Genomic DNA, 22,614 nt, shown 5'->3' on the forward strand with positions numbered 1-22,614 from the left:
TCCACAGAATCATGCCAGGCTCTCTGCCAAGATAATGAATTCCTTGAGGACTGGAATGGACATACTCATCTTTGAAACCTGTGTCCAGAGGGGAAGGAAATTCGATCTGGCCCTTCACTTCTTGCCCAGAGGCACATACTAGACTCTCCAGAAGCTGAACCAGGGAAGAATAGCTCTAGGAGCAACGAGAACAAATGAAGTTGCCTTTCCTTTCTTCCATAATAATAAATTTCTAAGAATTAGCAACACTTAGAGATCAGGGTGTTTTCACCCGTTCGTGAAAGGGTGTGTCCCCAAGCAGGACAGCACATTCCCAAGATGCCCGTTCATGTTCTCTCCTGATTGCCCCCATGACAGTAGCTCACACCAATGGAGCATGATGCAAATACCTGACTTTTGCCCCTAGCCTAAGCCCTCAGACAGAAGTCACCACTGATAGCTATGGTTCCTCCCACTTGGCATGTCTTTAGTTAAAACGGATCAAATGTGACACTGCAGGTGTACTCCTGCTATCTAGCCCAAGAATGATTAAAAATTTAACCTGAGCTGTGGGTTTCCTATAAGGACTTAAATTGTATAGCTGTACAATCCAGGGCCAAATGGCAAATGAAGCTTGGTCCTGTTATGAGGATTAAATGAAAGAGATTACGCAAAATATTTCTTAGCATAAGGTCTTGCATAACTCATTAAGTTAGATTGTTTTGTTTTGGCAGGGCCTGGCCCATGGTAGATGCTAGAGAAATATCTGTTGACTGACTAGCCACTTTGCATGCTTTCACACCCAACGCTACTGAACTTAAAAACACTGGAAATAAGCAATTCAACCAATGTGCACATTAAAAAGAAAAAAATTATGTCCTTTGCATTTTTGTGTGCATCTGTTATTATTCCAGTAAAGTGTAAATTTTTAAATGTTCAGCATCTACAAACTGCATTTTTAAGAAATCATGGACTATATTTTGACACCTGGGCAAATTTATTCATTCAAAAATTTGCCCTGAGTATTTCAAATTCTGACTGGAAAACAGTAGTGTAATGAAAGGTTAGTGCTATCTTTCTATTTCTTTTATTTATATACATATATATGTTATTTTTATTTATTTTTTGAAAGATTTTATTTATTTATTTGACAGACAGTGAGAGAGGGAACACAAGCAGGGGGAGTGGGACAGGGAGAAGCAGGCTTCCTGCTGGGCAGGGAGCCCAATGGGGGGCTCAATCCCAGGACGTGGGGGTCATGACCTGAGCCGAAGGCAGACGCTTAATGACTGAGCCACCCAGGCGCCCCTACATATATATATATTTTAAAACATTTACTTTTCATTTTTTAATTACACAAATGATACATTTTCAATGTAAGAAAACTCAGACATGCAGATAAGCAATGGTCTTAACTATGTCCTTCCAGATTTTTCTCCTTTGGACACAGATGTGTATATTTTGTTACAATAATTCCTGCCTCTCCAAAACACCTTCAAAAATAATAAAAATCAAATAGTAAAAATAAAGGCAGACTGGGTCCTAACTGTACCACAGATGCTCATTTGTATTATATACAAGTCTATGTGCATTCATGTCAATTTCAACATTTAAAATCTAAATTGATGTTGTTAAAATAATACTAAAAGATTCCACTTGAAACACCAGCCATTTCAAACTAACTAGAATTTGACTCAGGCATGCTGCTGATAAAGAGCCAAGTATTGCTTTTTTCATTAAAATAAGTAGCCTTCTAGTATCACATCCTTCTAAGAGAAGAATGTCTTGCTGGTTCAGTAGCAAGTGCTTCACGTATATATAGTTACTCTGATAAATTCTTCATTCCTTCTGGTGTCCTTGAAAATATTCATCAAACATAGAAGAGTCATCTTCATGTTCCTGACACAAAGGAAACAAAACAGAAAATATTCATTTCCCTTAAGTTAGACCTAGTATGTGCTTACCTATTTTTCAGGTAATGCTCTACCAGGAGATAATGCCCAGCTGTATCTTTTGCAGCGGCAAAAGGTATGATTGATAGAATTTTTCCAGCTATGTGGTAAATTAAAATACTTAAATCTCATTGGAAGCATTTGTACTTGAGTTTACACTTGCTGACCCTCAGCTAATTTGCTGAGACAGTGGCCTACAACAACTACTATCAGGCTTCCCACTGACAAATGTGAGGGCGGCCCAAGTTCAACTGGATTTCATCTCCTCTTTGTACATACCCCCAAGCCCTGAGGACAAAGAAACTTGGTAATAGTGCCTCAATATCAGGTAGAATGAAACTGATACTGCTTGTTAAGCACAGATGTCAATTTCAGACATTCCCCCCTCGACACACCCAGGTTACTACTACTGCTAAGACAAAATCTGAGGAGTTGCTGGGATTATGCAGGAGGCCAGTGAGTGCTGGCAAACATGGTTACCAAAAGCCAATGGTCAAAAATTACCTTTGGTTCTTTGAATTCTAAGTCTTCTCCATACTGAATGGCAAAATCAATATGCTGTAACACAATGTTCATGCTTTCTTCATCCGACTGATCGTAAGGCAAAAATCGAACCATGCTGTAGTCATCAATCTACAAGTTGGGAATTTCATAAAGGGTCATTCTGAAGCTGTACAAAATACTTAATTTCCAACTTACATTTTAGTTTATAACCAGTTATACTTCTGATTAAAAACATTTGTGTGTGGAAGGAGGGGGAAGGAGGGAGACAGAGCAAAAGCAAATCATCATTGATTTTCCTGACCTCTGACCTCCCAGAACACTCATTAACTTATTAACTAGACACTTACTGTTTCATAGATATTTATCTGAATTCAACAACCATCGGAAATTTCAAAATGGCAAGGACAGTTCTGAACTCCCCAAATGGTTTGGAATAATAGGCCCGTCAGTTAACTTATCAGATCCCAGCAATAACTACTTCTACATTAAACTACTGACCAGCCAGCCCACAGCCTGCCCCCACCCGCCTCCCCTTTGCAAGGAAATAGGATTGGACTGTGCTTTCCGTAACGGTGGCCACTGCCTGGCTATGGGTAAACAGCTGATCAGGTCATTTAAAAAAACTTGAAAAACTTACCAGTCCACATATAGCTTTAGTCAATTTTTTGAATTTTTTGCTTCTTAAGTCACTTGCGGAATCGTCTAATAAAGAATACATGTCTGGGTCTAGAAACCTTTGAAAGTGAAAAAGAAGACTGATGAATAAAAGGAAGAATAAATCAGGAAACTAGATTTGTAGACTAACAGAACCTCACATCTCTGCAATTAAGATCTGACGATAATGGAAGAAGTAAACTCACTTTTCAATTTCCTTTTTAGCTTTCTTGCTCAGCAGATCCATTTTTGTCATGATGTTAACTTGTGGAATTTCTAGAGAGATCATAGCACTCAGGGCTGCCAAGATGCCAGAAATAAACTGAAGGAGGGAACAGAAAAGGGAATATGGAACTGTTACCAACAAAATTCGCTGGTCTCCACATAAAAGAGAGGATTTTGCTCCTCACAGAAACAAAACTGGCCTAAGTAAAAGAAATGCTCATCCTAAAGAAAAGACAGTCCACTAATCAGATGGTTGACCCTTGGCTTCCAAAGGTGAGAATAAGGTGGGAAGAGGTAGATTTAATTTACAGTGATCATGGGGCACCGGACTGGCTCATTTGGCAGAGCATGTGACTCTTGATCTCTGGGTTGTAAGTTCGAGCCCCATGTTGGGTGTAGAGATTACTAAAAAATAAAGTCTTTTACGGGGGGTGGAGGGGCGCCTCGGTGGTTCAGTCAGTTAAGTGCCCAACTCTTGATTTCAACTCACATCATGATCTCAGGGTTGTGGGATGGAGCCCCACATTGAGCTCCGTGCTAGGCATGGAGCCGGCTTAAGACTCTCTTTCTCCCTTTCCCTCTGCCTCTCCCCTCACTCTAAAAAAAAAAATTTACAGTGATCACAAATCTCAATTTAGATGGTATCTTAACCTCTTTTCCCACTGAATATTCCTTAAGGGTGATTAATGGGAAATATATTATAAACTAGACAAAAGGCTCTCAGAGAATTAAAAATACTTATAAAATATGCATCTGCCTCATTTTTCTTGATAAGTAGTTCCCCCAAATCTATATGATATCATAACATCATTTTTGAGTTAAAAATATATCATTACAACAACTGAATAATAAAGGATGCTAAATTATTCCAGAATATAGTTTCTGAAATGTCCAGAGTGTGAAATCAGAGTCCTTAAAGGAGACAGTCATCTGCTTGTACCCACAACTAAAAAATCGACAAGACTGGTCTTCAAACCTTGAACGACTCCACCATGAACTGAGAATCAACGAGAAAAACTCCACAGACTCGGAACTCCCACTGTTCCAGCTGTTGGACCAGCTGTTTCATCACGGGCAGGTGCGTATACAACTCAATCTGACCTACGTGAAGAACATGACAAGACTAATACAAACAGGAAGTATGTAGTCATCAAACTACATGAAAAAAATTTTCCTATAAGATGGTTTAAAAAGGGAGTCAAAAGCGAGTGCTACCAAGGTGTGTGTTTTTGGGAATATCCATCAAGCTGTATGCTTAGGATGTATGTGCTTTTCTGTGGGTTCAATTGAAAACAAGGGAAAATATTCTCTCTCTCTCTAAAAAAAAGGGGTGGGGGCGCCTGGGTGGTTCAGTCGGTTAAGTGTCTGACTCTTGATTTTGGCTCAGGTCCTGAGTTCAGGGTTGTGAGATCGAGCCCCGCACTGGGCTCCAATGGAGCCTGCTGAAGACTCTCTCCCTCTCCCTCGCCCAACCCTTGCGCACAAACTCTCTCTAAAAATAAAAAATAAAGTAAAATAAAAGCAAGGGAAAATAAAGTGAGAGCCACAACTGATCATAGCTAGGTCAGCCTCAAGTCTAAAACCCACAACCTGGCTTAAGAAGCTGTGTGTGATTATCTGTCCCCCGCCAGCCTCACCTCATGATATTTCCCTGGATTTTCAGCACTCCAGCCACCCTGCCCTTCTTGGTGCCCCAAACCCACCTCACTCCTTCCCACCTCAAGGCTTCTGGCACGCTGCGCCTCTGCCTGGACCATGGTCTCCCTCACCTTCACCCCGCAGCCCTGTTTACAGACCACTTGATCAGAAGCCTCCTAATCTTGTTGCTCTGTGATGGTCTGTGCTACTCCTGTGGAGCACCTGTCACAAATTAATATTAAATGATAATCTAGGTGATTTTGTTCATTCTGTCTAATTCTGTCTAGTACTCCCACTTGACTGTGAGCTCCACGAAGGCAAAGACCATGGCTGCCTGGGTCTCTATGGTATTCCCATCATACGAACTAAGCACTCAGTAAACTCAATGAATGAGTTAAAGCCAATAAATAAGAGCTTTGTACCTCACTGCAGTATAGTTAAGAGCTATGAAGGCTCAGTCCACTTTCTCTCACTGGGGACAGAATTAGCACAGCTTCAAGGAAAATGTCATATTAAAATTGCTGACTTACCTGGACAGTCAAAAAGGATATAGTCGTCCTCTACGTGGCCAAGACAGTTCTCTAGCCAGTCAAAATTATTGGCAAAGTACTCCATGCAAAATACCAATCCTCCATTGGGACCAAACCGCAGAGAGTCATCCTCCATGACATCATCCACCTCAATCAGTTCCCGGATGTCTGCAAAAGATAGGGCCCAGAATATAAAAACATCCATTCAAAAGTTGTTATCCTCGTTAGTGGTAGTTAATAATTATATAAAAACTCACATATGTAAAACTATTTCTGTACATGATTAGTCACTGTAGCAGTGTTCATGGAAACCAATGAAATTACTGTACAGCCAGACAATGGAATCCTACATAGCCATTAAAAGGAGCAGCTCTTTAAACACGGATGTGATATAATCTTCCTGCTTGGCAGGAAGCCTGCTCCTCCCTCTCCCACTCCCCCTGCTTGTGTTCCTGCTCTTACTATATCTCTGTCAAATAAATAAATAAAATCTTTAAAAAAAAATAAAATGATTAAAACAGAATCAAACCAAGAAAACCAATTGTGTTTTTTTAAGACTTTATTTATTTGTCAGAGAGAGAGCACAAGCAGGGGGAGTGAAAGAGGGTGAGGAAGAAGCAGACTCCCTGCAGAGCAAGGAGCCCGATGTGGGACTCGATCCCAGGACCCTGCGATCATGACCTGCGCTGAAGGCAGATGCTTGACCGACTGAGCCACCCAGGCATCCCCCAATTGCTGTTTCTTAACATGACCTCAGGGAAGCTACTTAACCTCTCCACACCTCACTTTCTTTATTTATAAAAAGGGGGAAAAATCCTATATCCTGGGGTAGAAGGATGAAGGCTCTATGAGATAATGTAGCTAAATCACCTACAGCAGGGGCTTAAAAATTCTGGTATATGCACAGTTCTCTTCTACTACTAATTTTGGAAATCTGTACTTATAACCTTCTCCCATAGGTTTTTTATGTTTGTGCACAAACCTACAACCTCTGTTCACAGAGCACTGCCTCACTCATAGCCATGTTTATGTGGATAATACCTTCTTATGCACTTCTTCTCCCTATCCAAGGGGTAAACATCTGACTCAAGTTGGGACAATGAGATTGGATCTTCTAAAAGGATGACTCAAGGACATAAGTCAGTCATTAAGACATCTGGACCAGAAAGTGATGTGAACCTGCAGTTGGTGGCACCTTGCTGGGCCCCCTGAAGCTGAGAAAGCTGGTCTGTAAGAGGGAGAAAAAGGCAGAGACAGAGAGAAAGCTAGCTTCAGTTTGTTAGTTTTTGTTTGGAGTTCTAGTCTCTCATTAAGCCTTGCTCTTGGGTTTTGTGAGAGATCCCGATTCCTTCTAAAAAAATCCTCCTTTTACGTAAGCTGGCTTCAGTGCTTTCTGTTGGGTGCAACCAAACGATCCCAAGAAATGCAAAGTTTTGTTTTGTTTTGTTTTGTTTGAGGGGCAGAGGGAGAGGGAGATAGAGAATCTTGCAGGCTCTACGCTTGGTGCAGAGCCCAACACAGGGCTCGATCTCACAGCCGAGATCATGACCTGACCCAAAATCAGGCCATCGGATGCTTAACTGACTGTGCCACCCAGGTGCCCCTGCAATCCCTTTTCCTATGGAAGATGACTATTTCATACCTCCTCCTCTTCATTCAACCCCTGCCTCCCCAACCCCATTCACACTCACTTCCAGCCACCCTCATGTCCCGATGGCACACATGTCATTAACAGAAATCAGAAGCCAACAAAAGAGAATTCCTCATATTCCCACCACCAGTATTACATGGTGTCTTCTACCCTGTCTTCCCTTTGGTTACAAAAGCAGCAGCATCCCACTCCTGGGGCACCTGGTGGCTCAGTTGGTGGAGCATGTGACTCTTGATCTCGGGGTTGTGAGTTCAAGCCCCACAGTGGGTATAGAGATTACTTAAAAATAAAATTTTTAAGAAAAAATAAAAGCACCCCACTCCTAGTGAAGGCAAAACTCCCCACCTGTTTGGGATCCCTCTTCCCTTTCAGGCTCTTGAAGTTATTCCCACTGTCTGGCGTTTTCAGTTTCTCTTTTTCTACCGGATCTTTCTGTTCAGCAATCAAGTCTGTTCCATAGTTAGCATCTCCAACGTTAAAACGCAACCTCCCTTGACCCTCCTAGCCCCGGTTCTCACTCCACTTCTCTGCTCCTTTCACAGGGAAACTTCCTCGTCTCCTCCGCTGATACTGCATCACCTTCAGGCCACTCTTCAAACCCCTGCCCTGAAACTGCCAGGCAAAGTCACCTCCAGGTCTGTGTCCACGTATTCCTGTGACAGCCACTGTATTTCTGTCCTCATCTCCCACAACTTCTGTCATACCTGACATAACCAAGCACACAAGCGTTTTCTTCAGTCTCTCCTCCTGGCTTCTGCGATGCTCCACTTTCCTGGCTTTCCTCCGACCTCACTGACTCTACCCCCTCCTCCAGAACTCTGAAGATTAGACAGCTTCAAGGCTTGGTCTTGGGTTCTCTTCTCTCCCATACTTCCTCCCAAAATGATCTCATCCGGTCCCGGAACTTTATCTTCTGTCTATACGCTGCTGACTTGCAAATTTATACCTTGAAGCCAGACCTTGTCCGAGTCCCAGACTATTATATCCAATTGGTTCCTTGACAGTGCCTCTTAGATATCAGATGTCTCAAGCTTAATAAGTGCAAAGAGAACTGCCCCAAACCTAAACAGATTTGTCTTCCTTCCTGATAAATGGTATCATACACTCTCTTCAGCAATTCAAGCAGTTCAAGTCAGATATCTAAGAGTCACCCTTGATGATTCCTTCCTTCCTTACACCCCTCTGGTATACAAATTGCCACTAATTCTACTTGCAAAGTAGGTACTGAATCCACCTGCTTCTTTGTATCTCCACCTTGACCACAGTAGTCCAAGCCACTTAGACATCCGCAATAGCCATCCTGCTCATCCCTGCTTCTACTCTTGACCCCCTAGAGTCCGTTTTTCATCTGAGAGCCAGTTATCTTTAAAAGTGTGTAACAGATGTCAATCCTCTCTCCCCTGCTTTAAATCCTTCAATGGCATTCCACTGCTGACAGATGCTACAAACTGAATGTCTGTGTCCCCTCAAAATTCTTATGTTGAAAACCTAATGCCCAAGGTGATAATATTAGGAGGTGGGGCCTTTGGGAGGCAATTAGGTCATGAGGGTGGTGCCCCATGAATGGGATTAGTGCTCTAATAAGAGGCCCCAGAGAGATCCCTTGCCCCCTTCCATCATGTGAGGACACAGTGGGGAGTTGGCATTCTGCCACCTAGAAGAGGACCTTCACCAGAACCCAACTATGCTGGCACCCCGATCTTGGGCTTCCAACCTCCAGAACCATAAGACATACATTTCTGTTGTTTATAAGCTGCCCTGTCCGTGGCATTTTGTTAAAGCAGCTCAAATGGACTAAGAAAACAGGGCAGAAGCCAAACTTCTCATGTCTTACTAGCACCTACCCACTTCTTTCCTTCACTCATTATGCCCCAGCTCATCGACATCTTTGCTTTTTCTGAAACATACCAAACCCCTTCCTATCTCTAGGCTATTTATTGACCTGATGTTCCCTCATCTTGGAAGGCCTCTCTCCAGCTTGGTGAGGACATTACTATCTTCGAATCTGGGCCCAAATCTCCCCTCCTGAGACTTCTTCCCAACTACCTTTCCTAAAGCAAGTTATTCTTTTCATCGGCCTATTTGCTAGTCGTTATCACAATCTGTAATGTTTATCATTTTGCTCATCTCCCTGCTAAAAGGTCCATGAAGGCAAGGATAATGTCTGCCTTGTTCTCTGCTAGAACCCCGGTGTCTGGCATAAAGTAGGTGTTCAAAGACATCTGAATGATTACATTAAAAGAGTTTTATTTGAGGGCGCCTGGGTGGCTCAGTTGGTTAAGCAACTGCCTTCGGCTCAGGTCATGATCCTGGAGTCCCGGGATCGAGTCCCGCATCGGGCTTCCTGCTCAGCGGGGAATCTGCTTCTCCCTCTGACCTTCTTCCCTCTCGTGCTTTCTATCTCTCATTCTCTCTCTCTCTCAAATAAATAAATAAAATCTTTAAAAAAAAAAAAAGTTTTATTTGAGAGGCGCCGGGGTGGCTCAGTCAGTTAAGTGTCCAACTCTTGATTCTGGCTCAGGACACGGTTGTGAGATCAAGGCCTGAGCTGGGCTCCGCACTGGGTGTGGAGGCTGCTTAAGATTCTCTCTCTCCCTCTCCCCCTCTCTAAAAAAATTAAATATTTTTTTTTTAAAGAGATAGAGGAGCAGAAGGCACCCCTAAAAGAATTTTAAAAACAAAACAGTTAAGCTGCTCACTTAACTATGATCTGCAGCAAACCCGATTCACCACAGCAGGACTAAGCATGGAAAGGGACAGAAGGGAAGTGTGATGAGGGAGGAGTCTACTCACTTAATTCCTAAACTAAAGACCAAGAAAGGATACTGTCACACATGTCACCATGAGTGGATGTCACCAGATGACATTCAGCCTCATGCTGTTAACCATGAAACAGGGGAGCAGACTGTAATAATTAAGTTTTCAGCTTCTGTGCCCAAGCAGCCAGCACTCACGGCCTCTCCACCCCCTTATTTTTCCTGAAGGAGGGGAAAGGCTCTGCTCAGGACTCACCAGCCATCACGGAATAGTTGAAGTGTTCTGCTGCAGGATCCAGGTTCACAACTTGCACAGACCGATTGAGGGCTTCACAGTGCTGAACCATGGTGGCACAGTAGGTGCTCTGGAATGTCACAAGGCATGAGGGGGTCAAAGCGACAGGCAGTCTACTGCTACCTCCTGCATCCCTAAAAGGACACCCAAATCCCTTGATCGGTGTCCACTAAGGCCAAAACTATGCCTTCACTGACCGAGAAGCTGACTGAAACCAGGAAAGGTACCAGGCTGGGAGTCGGGACACCTGACTGGGCTGCAGATCCACACTTGGCTGGGACTCACTGGTAACTTTAGCGAAAGCACTTCTCTACTTTGCCCCTCAGCTTCCTCTTTTTTTTTTTTTTTAAAGATTTTAAGTAATCTCTACACCCAACGTGGGTCTCAAACTTAACCCCAAGATCAAGAGTTGCATGTTCCACCAAATGAACCCGCCAGGTGCCCCACCCCCCCGTTTTCTTGTCTCTAACTGGGATGGCCTCCACGATCACTAAGCCTCCTTGCTGCTCTAACATGCAGCAAATGGAATTTAAAGGGAAGACTTCTGATCATACCATGCAGCACCTAACACACAATGTCTCCACGAAGATGATTACAGTCCAAACAAAGCTTTAAGGAGGGTAGTCAGGGATGTTTCGGGCGGGGGGGGGCGGTTATGTTTGAGCCAAGGGATGTGAATGTGCTTGCCAAGCCAGGGGAAGAGTATTTCAAAATGAGAGCACACTGAGGTCAATAAATAGTCTGGAAATGGACTATCAGTTTGCAACTTTTGGTTTAGAGAATTCCTTATCCCTCATGTAGTCCTTAACACACTATGTTAAAATCTCTAGGCTACTTGTCTGATCTACCCACTGTCTATTTAAAGGCAGGGATGTCTTTTATGCAGTTTTATAAGCCTAGGGACTAGCACTGGTACATAATGAATGTGTGATAATTATTTCTAATTCACTTAATATATTTGGAATATAAACTCTACAAGAGCAGAGATTTGTGTGCATACGTGTGTGTGTGTTTTATTCAGTACACAATTCCCCAGGCCCAGAACAGTGCTTGGCACAGAGAACATGCTCAGTGAGTACTTCTAACAGTAGGCATCAAGAATTTGTAGGAAGATACTTGTCTAACACAATCAGTCTGAAAATTCATCTGGAATATAGAAATAACTTCTATCATGTTTAGTGACTTTTCATATATATTCTCTCTAAGAGGAGGCCCGTTCCATGTATCATACTATATTTTAATTGGCAAGGCATCTATCAGTCTTCCCAAATAGACTATAGACTCTGGGTAGGCAAGGGCTATATTACAGTCACATGTAGATCTCCTACACCCAGAATAGGTCAAACCTTAGAACAGTATGTTCAAGACTGAAGCCAGACAACACCTCCACAGACTCCAGTGTTTCTCACACTCCTGTTATTTGACTAATAACTTCATTTTTTTTAAGATTTTATTTATTTATTTGACAGAGAGCACAAGTAGGCAGAGCGGCAGGCAGAGGGAGAAGGAGAAGCAGGTTCCCTGCTGAGCAGAGAGCCCAACATGGGGCTCAATCCCAGGACCCGGGTATCATGACCTGAGCCGAAGGCAGGTGCTTTTTTTTTTTTTTTTTAAGATTTTTATTTTTTTATTTGACACAGAGAGAGAGAGATAGTGAGTGAGAGAGCACAAGCAGGGGGAGCAGCAGGCAGGCCGAGGGAGAGGGAGAAGCAGGCTCTCCGCCAAGCAAGGAGCCCGATGCAGGGCTCAATCCCAGGACCTTGGGATCATGACCTGAGCCGAAGGCAGACACTTAACCGACTGAGACACCCAGGCGCCCCCTTCACCCATTTTTATATTTGAATGCCTCTCATATCATTCCACTCATACTTGTTTACAAGAAAAAAATTATACCTCTATATTGTAAATAGAAAACCAGTTATATTTATCATAACATGAAGGTAACCATAAAATTAAATACCCTTAAAGCTCTTTTTGTTCTAGCTAAATATAAATGTCAAAAGCTCTAAGATCTGATCTCTGAAGAGACTTGGGGGTTAAAAGAAGTATTACAGATATAAAGCATCAAACTGACCATTTCACTTCAATGCAAACTGAAAGAGAACTGAAAAGGGAGTAACTTTCTCAATATATGATTCAATGTTCATTAATGTTAGGCCCATGTGCCTCCTAAAATCGCCTCTATATACAAGAAGTCCATGTTTCAAGCTCTGACAACAGTGATTTAAGACCTCATTTGAACTTTCTATGAGCGAGACCGGGCCACATTCCGTAATTACACAAAACTGGATTCAAATTCCAGCGGTCACTTAGTAGCTGTGGGATCCTGGGCAAAGAACTTAACTTTTCTGGCGCTTGGGTGGCTCAGTCGGTTAAGCATCTGCCTTCGGCTCAGGTCATGATCCCAGGGTCCTGGGATCGAGTCCCACATCGGGCTCCCTGCTCAACTTGGGAGCCTGCTTCTCCCTCTGCCTGCGGCTCCCCCTGCTTGTGCGCACTGTCTCTTTCTGTGTCAAATAAAATCTTAAAAAAGAAAGAACTTAACCTTTCTGTGTCTCATTTTCTGTAAAATTCCCATCTGCAAAAATGAGAATAACAGGACCTATCTCACAGCGTTGTTCTGGAAATAAGTTAGTTTAAAAGCAATATCTAGGGCACAAATATAATATAAACGTTAGCACCACCGTTGGTTACTCCACTTTCAAAACCACAACAACGAGCACTGAAGCCCAGACAGCAGAAGCGCGCTGCCCAAGGGTCCCCAGTGTACGCACCCGCTGGTCCCTCGGTCCGGACCAGAACCTCCCTGCCTCCCCACGAGCTCCGACTTTTCTCTTCTTCTCCCGCCAAATCCTCACCTTCCCGCTGCCTGCCGGGCCCATGACCAGCTGCGCATACCGAGGCATGTCGGCGCTCCCAGTAGCCGGTGGGGCCCGCCGCACAACAGAGTCCGACCGCCCCGCTCCCTTCAGCCTTCGCGCGGCGCTCACTGAGTTCCGGGAACACCACGTGCGAACCAATCGCAATCCGAAGTCTCTTTGTGCCTTCTGTTCCAGTACATCCTTGACTACGGAGCGGCCCGCAGGTCAAATCTCGTGTGAAACGCGTTCTCAGGAAACTTCAGCTGGGGGCGGGGGGCGATTAAGGCGGGGCCGGGGTGGGGGGAGGAGGGAGGAAGGGGGGAGGAGGGAGGAAGGGGGGAGGAGGGAGGAAGGGGGGAGGAGGGAGGAAGGGAGGGAGGGCGGTTTGCGTGTGTGCGGAAGTAGTTGGCGGAAATCGGCGGTTGGGATACTGGAGACGCCTGGTTGCCTTGGTGATAACGGATAACGGCTAACACTGCATCCCTACGCCGGGGACTGTGGTCCTTGGTTAGCGTACTGATGTTTGACCTATATGGTGACAGTCAAGATTTGCAAATTTGTAGAGGGTCTGGAATACTAAGGGTCCGGAAGGCACCTCCTGTTTTAGAGGGCATGTATATTTCCTTCCCGTGACTACTCCCTTCCACAAACCGTGCAAGCGCGCAATCAACTAAAGAACTCCTGCCCCTCCCCCAACTTAATTCCAGCGTCGTGCATCTGCCCTCCCCGCTCTCCCGAAGCTATTCGGGCAGTGTCCGGAGCGCATCGGAGGGGGCTAGAATACGGCATCGGCCTCTTCACCCCCAATATCGCCCGGCCTGACGCACGCGTGCTGACGGGGGAGGGGAGAGGGGAAAGCTGCTTCCGCACACTGCTCGAGGTCCGGGCACCCGGGAGGAGATGCCCGGCCAGGGTCCGGTGTCCGACTGGACAGAATGCAGCTCTTCCGCAGAGCCTCCCGCAGTAGCCGGGACCGGGGGTGGCGGCGGCGGGTGAGGCTGAGGGGCCCTGAGGGGTTAGGGAGGATGACGACCGGCTCCGGATCGGGATCCCCTGTGGAGGAGGGGGTGGGAGCTGGCTGCTCCAGTGGACTGGTCCCCGGTGGACTGAAGTGAGAGGAGGGGAGAACCTTTGTTGTGGCCGGGGTGGGACAGATGGAAGCCGACTCACTGTTTAGGGGAAGGGCTTGTGAGGTACGGGTGAGTGTTGGTGCAATGACTAAACGCGGGGACTGCGACAATTGCCTGGGTGCATTTTTCTGCCCCGAGGGGGCGCTGCGAAACCTGCTGGAAAATATGCAGTCTCCCACAGGATCTCTACAAAAAGAGGGGGTTGGGGGCCCAGCAGAAACAGAGGTTCAACGGAGGGCTTCCAAGTCAATAAATCAGTTACATGTATGCGACATTAGCCACCTTTATGTCCAGGGAATTCATAATGCCGATGTGACAGATAATTATGAATATTAGAGGCACCTTGATCTTGACATTTTCTTCCCACTGAAGTTTTTCTTCATAAATCCATTTTATTTTGAGCAGGTTTTTTACTGTTATTTCCCGGATGCTGAAGACAATTAGTCTTCAGTACCTTCTCATCCCTTCTATCAGTTCTTCCCTAAAAGTGAGAGCTGCAGGGTGTTCCTCTCCAAAAGCACAGTCATGGCTCCTTCTGCACCCATTACCATTTTATATATATATATATAGTGGATCGAAGACTTTCTTAAAAAGATTTACTTATTTGAGAGAGAGAGAGTGCAGATGTGCACGGGAGCGGGGGGGGGGCAGAGGGAGAGAGAGAATCCTCAAGCAGACTCCCCACTGAGTGAGGACCCTGAGATTATGACCTGAGCCCAAATCAAGTCAGCCGCTTAACCAACTGAGCCACCCAGGTGCGCCTGGAAGACTGTTAAAGATGGGGTCTTGTCTTTTCTGTTCATTATATTGCTTGACTAAGTGCTGGATCCTAATATATCAGGAGATCAATGAACACTCGGTCACTGAATAAATTGAAGGAAGCAGGAAGGAAGCCTGTTTGTTTTAATTTGAAAGAAGAAAAAAGAACTTGTACAAAACTAGAAACATTCCAGACCAATTTATCAGTTCCAGTATACCTTAATTACATACAGTAAAGAACAAGATAGTCTTTTCCATATCAAGTTACTTTATTAAAAATAGAGCAAGGAAATACCACAGATAACACAGAAGCCCAAACTACTTTATTGAGCTCAATGTAGGAATTAGATTAAGGGGCCTTAAAAGTAAGACCAAATCTGGCTTAAGGTAAATCCTTTCTAGTACAGTAAAAACCTCAGATAACTCACTTGGAAAAAGCCTGGAGCCATTAGGATATAACCAGGAGTACAGGACAAAATTTGCAAGATATTCCATCTGATGGGAGCATGAAAAGTAAAAAGCATATACAGTACTGTCTTTTTTCATTTAAAATACTTTCTTTAATGCTTATAAAGCTGTCAATTATTACATACTATTTAAATCCTTTTTCCCCCCCAACAGATCAGCTGGACATTCTTATCAGAATTCCAAAGGTATTGGTAAGTAGAGCTATAAAGTAGATAATACTTATAAATAACATGGTTCAGAGATGCTAATTTTGCTATAACTACAAACACAAAGGAGTTTTAAAAATAGACTTTATTAGCATCCTGGTGAAATTAGTCTTTAAGATTTTCAAAGGACAATCCAGCAGGTTCTTTTTCTCTTGTTATTTCACATCAAGCATTTTAAAAAGAGTACTTCAAAATAGCAATGAATCTGAAAAGAACTGTGTTATAACTGATGTTTGAAAAGCAAAGAGTATGGCCTGGGGTTTATAAATTGAAGGGAAAAATTCTAACTTGAACAACTTCAATGTTGCTATTTTTCCTCTCACTTGAAATAAAGGATAAAGCTGCTGGAATTAAGAGAGTAAGACAAACCCCCAACGGTGTCTCATTAATTTTTTTGGGGGGGGAGCAATTTCAATTCAATGATATATAAACCTGGATTCATACTTTTTCTTGGAAAATGTATAGTCCTTACAGTTACCTGAGAAAAACACACAGACACATATCTATGTGTATATACATACATAAAAATGCATATATACATATAAATAATGTGGTTTTTAAATGGAATTGCTGGATCATATGGTGATTATTCTGTTTAATTTTTGGAGAACCACCACACTGTTTCCACAGCAGCTGCACCATTTTACATTCTCATCAATGCACACAGTCCGAGTTTCTCCACATGCTAGCTAACACTTGTCATTTTTTTAAATGATAGTTATCCTTATGAGTATAAAATGGTACTTCACTGTTATTTTTATTTATATCTCCCTAATGAGTAGTGATAGCATCTTTTCAGGTGCTTATTGGCCATTTGTATATCTTCCTTGGAGACATTCAAAGTCCATTCAAGTCCTTTGCCCATTTTTCAGTTGGGTGTTTCTCTTTGAGTTTAACTATTATTTTTTTAAAAGGTTTATTTATTTGAGAGGGGGAGGGCAGAGGGAGAGAGAATCTCAAACAGGCTTCCTGCTGAGCGTGGAGCTGGATGCAGGGCTTGATCTCAAGACCCTGAGATCGTGACCGGACCCTAAATCAAGAGTCAAATGCATAACTGACTGAGCCACCCAGGAGCCCCTAACTAATATTTATAAATGCTTCATTTTCTGTAAAGAAATGTTATCAAGCTTTTGAGAAGTTAAATTTTAGTGCAGGCTATAATACACATATCAGAAATACTGATTAGCAGGGACACAAAAGATATATTCTTAGATAATTAGTCCACATTTATGACTTGAAACAGGATTTTTTTAAAAAATAAACTTTTATTATTATAGATTTCAAATTATATTTTAAAGGTCATAATAACATAATTTCCAGATGATTTTCCCTTTGTTGGCAAACTCGTTAGTCCTTAGTCCTTCAGTAAAGCAAATATAACCCTTACTTATCTGAATTAACTCTCCAATTTGTCAAAATCTTGAAGAAATAAAATTTAATATGTAAAATTATAGTGCCTTTGTTGTCAATATTGAAACAAAATTGTGTTCATTTAATTCAACTTCTAAATACAAACTTTTAACTTAAAAATATGTCCTGCCAGCTTTATTTATACTAGCCTAAAACTGGAAACAATCCAGATGTCCATCAACAGGTGGATGGATAAGCAAATTGTGATATGTTGGAATATAACCCAAGAATAAAAAGGAATGAACTATTGTTACACATCACATATGTTGAGGGAAAGAAGTCAGACACATCAGAATATATACTGTATGTTTCTATTTAAATCAAACTCAAGAAAATGCAAACTGATTTACAGTGATACTAACTGTAGTGACAGAAAGTTGTCTGGAGGGAGGGAGTGTGTGAGAAGAAGGGGAGTGTTACAAAGAGTTTTTTACTAGTTAAAATTTCCCAGATACTGTTTTTCCCCAAAGTGCTACTGAAGTTTATACCCTAAATTAAGTTACTGGTTTCAATATGTCTGAAACTGAAAACTAGTTTCATTCTTCTAGATACGTCTCAACTTTTATTTTTATTAAATGACTCTTCTTTTAATCTATCCACATCAGTATTAAAAACATTGAAATAATTGAAATTGTGTAAAAGTAAGTTTTAGTAAAATTCTGCAAAGCCCTTTTAACACTGCCTCATTAAAGATACAAAATTTGTGTTGTTCTATCTTGAGTTTAATACTATATGCTAAAGTCGAATGATAAAATATTGTTATAAATCTTTACAGTGCAAGTTCTGCATGTATATTCCTGTTTAATATGGTCTGACATACAATAAGCTAACAAAAATAAGCTACTGTCAACAGTTTATATCTCAGCTAAGTTCAAAATAATGTAGTCTATATATTATGATACATATATATGGTAAATGTTTACAAATATCTTAAGAGTTTTGTATGGTCTAAAACCAAGTGGCCATATCATACAGTCTCTTCAAATTTAACAGAATGACTCATACTACTACTCCAGGATAATCACAGACACATGTAAATATATAGATATTAACAATCAATTTGTTGAGCTGCTGTTTGGTCATGAAATTCACATAATGTCCTTGTCTACAGACAGAATCAAAGACGGACACAAAGTGAACACACACATAGCCAAGCTGCAAGAGTTGTGGAAAACTCCTCAAATTCAAGCAATTCACATCCCTAAATCAATGACCGATGCGTCCTTTCTAAAGGTATACTAAGTACCAATACTTTGTTTAAATACCAAATTCTGTGTATTCAGAGCTGAACTTTTTATTGAAGATAAGCTACTTAGAGGGTAAGGCACTTCAGAAGACAAGGTACACTCAGCCTATTGTCTAAGAGTCCATAAATACCCGCTGAGTAAACTCATGAAATGAATAAAAGGATTTTTATCATTATAGATTCCTTATCATATCCATATAATTTCTTTCGGGGCTTTATGATACTTGAGATCTAATGTACCTTTACTCAGGAAGCTCAACTCCCCTAAGGAAAGTTACATTCTAGAGATGGAAACCCAAACTCACAGGTTCCGCTGAAGGTCTGTAAAATTAGAAGCAAGCAAGTAAAGAAAATGGCACAGTCAGCATTTTACAACTGTTGAACCTCTATTACCCATTAAAGGTCATAACTGCCAGAAGTATCCTTGTGAGAGCAATGCAAATGAAGGTTACAATAGTCTGTGCAAATTGGTCAATTTTTCTGACCAACATTTTGAATTTTCTCTGGATTTACCTATTCAGTTCAGTAAATCCTGTGTGTGTGTACACACATACATCTGCAGGGGAGTCTTGCATGTTAAGTGTTACCTTCTAAAATCAGCAAGTGAAAATCTTAGTTAAAATTACTTTTACCAAAGACCAATAGACTATTCCTCAGTCTGTTCAACACAGACAGTTATTCTTCTGGTGCTAGAAAAGACTGTTTCTTTAGTTAAGACTAAGTAGAATAGCTGAGTTGCTTTTAGATACCACAGGATACCTCAAAAATTGTATTTAGAAGGTAAGATGCCTACACTCACTGAGAGGCACACAGGAACTAAGACTCACAGAACAGCATATCCCTACTCTGCTTATTCTTCTAGGGTAGTGGTTTTCACCCCTCAGAGGCATCTGAATCACTTGAGTGGAAATGGCAGGCAGACTCACTTGTGCTGTTTAAATGGCCATTTCTTTCTTTTTTTGGCCAGATTAGCATAGTTGAATTTGAATAGGCAAAATGTACAGATGGTAAGCTCTCCTGAACATTCATCCTTTCAGATAAGGAATATTGCCAACCTCTTGTTCTGCAGTGCCTATAAATCTTGTTTGTCTTTTAGCATCCAGACCTCACCACAGGCCAGAAGCGCTACCTGTGCAGCATTGCTAAGATCTATAATGCGAACTATCTGCGGACGTTAATGAGGAGGCAGTACATGCATGTGATCCAGCACAGCTCCCAAAAGCCAGGCAGGTGCACCTCATTAGTTTCTCACTAGTTCTCACAAGAAACCAGAGAGTCTTCTAACAGAGGTGATCTGTATGACAGGTTTCCTCACTCATCACAAGAGCCGCCTCAGTTCTCGTTCCTCCCAGAAGCAGCATTACCCCTGCACCACATGGCGACACCAGCTGGAGAGAGTGGACTCGGGGCCTCCTAACATGGCAGTTGCACCCGCGCCTGAAATGATCCTACAGCATTCCCTTTGGCGACCAGCGAGAAACAAAGAAGGGTCTGTTTCTTATGGTTTAAAAGGAGGAAAATATAGCCCAATTTTATTTGAACGGTTGCTAACTGAGATTAAAGCTTGTTTCCTAATAAGTTCATTTGGCTAAATTCAGAATAGGTTAGACAGAAAGCACAAAAGGATCTTACAGTCTCTTTACTGATCTGACTGGGATATGCCACTCCTTTTAGAACATATTTTGTGGAACTGTAAAAATTTCTTGATCAGCTAGAGATCTGCAAGACTGCCCTTTTCAGTAATTCCTACTCAAATTCAAAATAATACAAACATTTCCAAAAGGAGCATATGGTTGCTTCTGCACAGATTACTATAAACAAGAAAAGGAAATAAGAAAAAAAAAAAAAAGAGAAGCAGCAGCCTGATTATTCAACCTGCACTACAATAGTTAGCTTTGCGTTTCAGGGTTAGTAAGTCAAAGGAGACTGCAAGAATCTTTTTGGTGAAACTGGCAGCTTAATAAAAAGAATTTGTATGGTCTTCCACATGCATTAGACAGCTGTTGATTTTGCTGGTTCCAATTAAGATGCTTCTCTTTCTTATAGTTTAAAAACTGGATATGCATCTAAAACAAGATGTAAGTCATTGAAGATTTTTAGAAAACCAGGAAAACTGTTCATGCAATCAGGTAAATGTGAAATTTTAAAAATATGCATTTTGAAAGCTCTTATGCTTAAAAAAATATTAAACCCAATAATTTCATTTCTATTACAGAAGACATTAAAAATGTAGAATGTGATTTGCTTTTAATTCTCCAAATGAGTATGAAATACAGTTTCTGCTTTCACTTAAAAGAACATACTGCTCAGGGGAGTAAGATTCAAGGTACTTCTAAACAAAGGTATTTATAATAGCAAGGTCAGAGACTTAACAGAATGAATTTGTTAGAACCCAGAGCCACTAACATGACTTTTTCAAGCCATAGCACTTTTATGAGATAGTGCCATTTTTGGACGGACAACATATTTTGTATGGCATCATAGTTTATGAAGGGCTGTATCACCTCTATAATTTTGTTTAATATTCAACAAACCAGTGGAAGCAAGCCAACCCAGTGGTATCAAAATTTTGCGAAGCAACTCCAAGAAATCCAGAGTTGGTAGATATCAGCATAAAGGATCGTACAAATGCAGAATACTACAAAATGAAAAGGGCAAAAGGGGAAGAAAGAATGCTCAGAGGTATTCTTCAGAATTGATAAAGTGGAAAGGATTAAGTGGAAGTTAAACAATTTTGTAGCTGTTCCTACAATGAGTAGGGAAGTAGATAGAAGTAGGGAAGTTAGGCCTTCTGAACTCCTATCCCATTGCTGTGTGACAGTCCAAGAAATGAGGGAAATGGCAGGGGAGAAAGTGAGTCTGTGTCCAAAGATAATAGCTGGAGGAACCCCAGGTAGGGGGAAAGTCCCTGTGGTCCCTGAGAGAAGAGAGAGGAGTAGGAACTTAATGCTTAAAGAGAGGAGAATGCTGAAGCTATGACCTTCCCGTACCCAAAAGATTTTGACGAGCAAAGACAAAATAGGACTTAGTAACAGAAAATTTGCTATACAATAACTTGGCTTGAATACAGTACTTACTGTGTATCTTATTTTAAAAAGTAAGAGATTTGGGGGAAGGGGGAAGTGGTTAAGTTTTGAAAATTGCAGGCGATTTTTGTGAAAGCCTTATTACTAAGGTAGGTCATTTTGAAGTTGGTTTTTATATACAAATCTCAATTTTCAGGATGAAATACACCTTTATTTCCAAAACAGACATTATAAACTCTTATTTTTCTTTCAGTTTCTACAAATGATTCTGAATCATACATGAATGAAGAAAAAAAGGAAGAAGATTTACTAAATAAGTGTATGCAATCGATGTCAATTGAAGAACAAGGAGAACATCTGATGTGAACTTGACAGCCTTGTCTTGTGAATTGATGAGGTGCCAAAAGGGGGGAAGTGGTTGTGAATTGTGTCCTCTTTCTACATTTAGGATAGTATTGTTATTCACCAAGAAGTCATTAAGTAATTTTAGTTTGTTCAGAAATGTTTACAACAGTGTAATTAATTGGTTTGATGTAGTTCCACGTACTGATATTCGTGTAATAAGAGTTATGTGTAATGTATGCTTGTATTTCTAGCTAGATACAATTAAAAATTTTCTCGTCGCTTAAAATTGTTTTTCTTTAAATCTGTCAAACTATGTAATTCCTTTTCACCTTACAGTAAGTCCTAAGACAAAAACATGAGAATCCCCTACAAGTATTTTCTTGATTGGGCTAAGGAAAGCTCTGAAATAGACTGATACAGAATAGCATTTGATAGAGACTTGCAGAAAAAGTGTTTAATAAATATTTACTGCTTGAATACAACTTAAAAATGGAAGAATCAATTTGCCCTATTTTATGAAAATTGCCAAACGCTTGGACTCTCAAACTAGAGTAAGTTGGGAGTAACTGTACTGAGAAGATTATGTATTCATTCTACTGTGCTTCCTTTCTAAAAACACACACACACACAAATTAAAACTTGAAATACAGGAATAGGGCAATTTAAAGCAACAGTTTGAGGAATTATTGCTAATGTCAATATAGTATATATATTTTTAAAGATTTTACTTGACACAGAGACAGTGAGAGAGAGAGAGAGACAGAGAACAAGCAGGGGGGAGCGACAGGCAGGGGAGAAGCAGACTCTCCGTTGAGCAAGGAGCCCGATGCAGGGCTCGGTCGAGGATCTGAGCCGAAGGCAGACGCTTAACGACTGAGCTACTCAGGCGCTCCAATATAGTATATTCTTTAGAAGATCAAATCTGAGCCCAACATTATGACCCAGAACATTGTAAGAAATGAGCCGTGAAAGGTCAACC

General features: G+C 41.6%; 2 protein-coding genes across 6 annotated transcripts; one reads left to right on the forward strand and one right to left on the reverse strand.

Annotated features, from left to right (window-relative positions):
- Positions 1-1,312: 1,312 nt before the first annotated feature.
- GPN3 (GPN-loop GTPase 3) lies at positions 1,313-13,262 on the reverse strand. The gene is made up of 8 exons (XM_027576950.1): positions 13,043-13,262; positions 10,146-10,254; positions 5,483-5,650; positions 4,291-4,415; positions 3,296-3,411; positions 3,073-3,169; positions 2,436-2,564; positions 1,313-1,878 (listed from the first exon to the last, which is right to left on the reverse strand). Exons 1-8 carry the CDS (start codon positions 13,088-13,090, stop codon positions 1,819-1,821), a joined length of 852 nt encoding a protein of 283 aa, XP_027432751.1. The 5' UTR covers positions 13,091-13,262; the 3' UTR covers positions 1,313-1,818.
- A 407-nt stretch (positions 13,263-13,669) lies between these two features.
- FAM216A (family with sequence similarity 216 member A) lies at positions 13,670-22,552 on the forward strand. Of its 5 annotated transcripts, none has more exons than XM_027576946.1 (8): positions 13,670-14,037; positions 15,556-15,593; positions 18,130-18,251; positions 19,361-19,490; positions 19,570-19,753; positions 20,311-20,393; positions 20,480-20,606; positions 21,544-22,552. In XM_027576946.1, exons 1-8 carry the CDS (start codon positions 13,946-13,948, stop codon positions 21,554-21,556), a joined length of 789 nt encoding a protein of 262 aa, XP_027432747.1. In that variant the 5' UTR covers positions 13,670-13,945; the 3' UTR covers positions 21,557-22,552. The 5 variants fall into 5 exon arrangements, with proteins under 5 accessions (XP_027432747.1, XP_027432745.1, XP_027432748.1 ...); XM_027576944.1 differs by having other exon boundaries at positions 20,480-20,590; XM_027576945.1 differs by having other exon boundaries at positions 13,687-14,037; positions 15,556-15,587; positions 20,480-20,590.
- The last annotated feature ends 62 nt before the right edge of the window (positions 22,553-22,614 follow it).

This window comes from Zalophus californianus, chromosome 14, assembly GCF_009762305.2.
Source record: "Zalophus californianus isolate mZalCal1 chromosome 14, mZalCal1.pri.v2, whole genome shotgun sequence".
NCBI lineage: Eukaryota > Metazoa > Chordata > Mammalia > Carnivora > Otariidae > Zalophus > Zalophus californianus.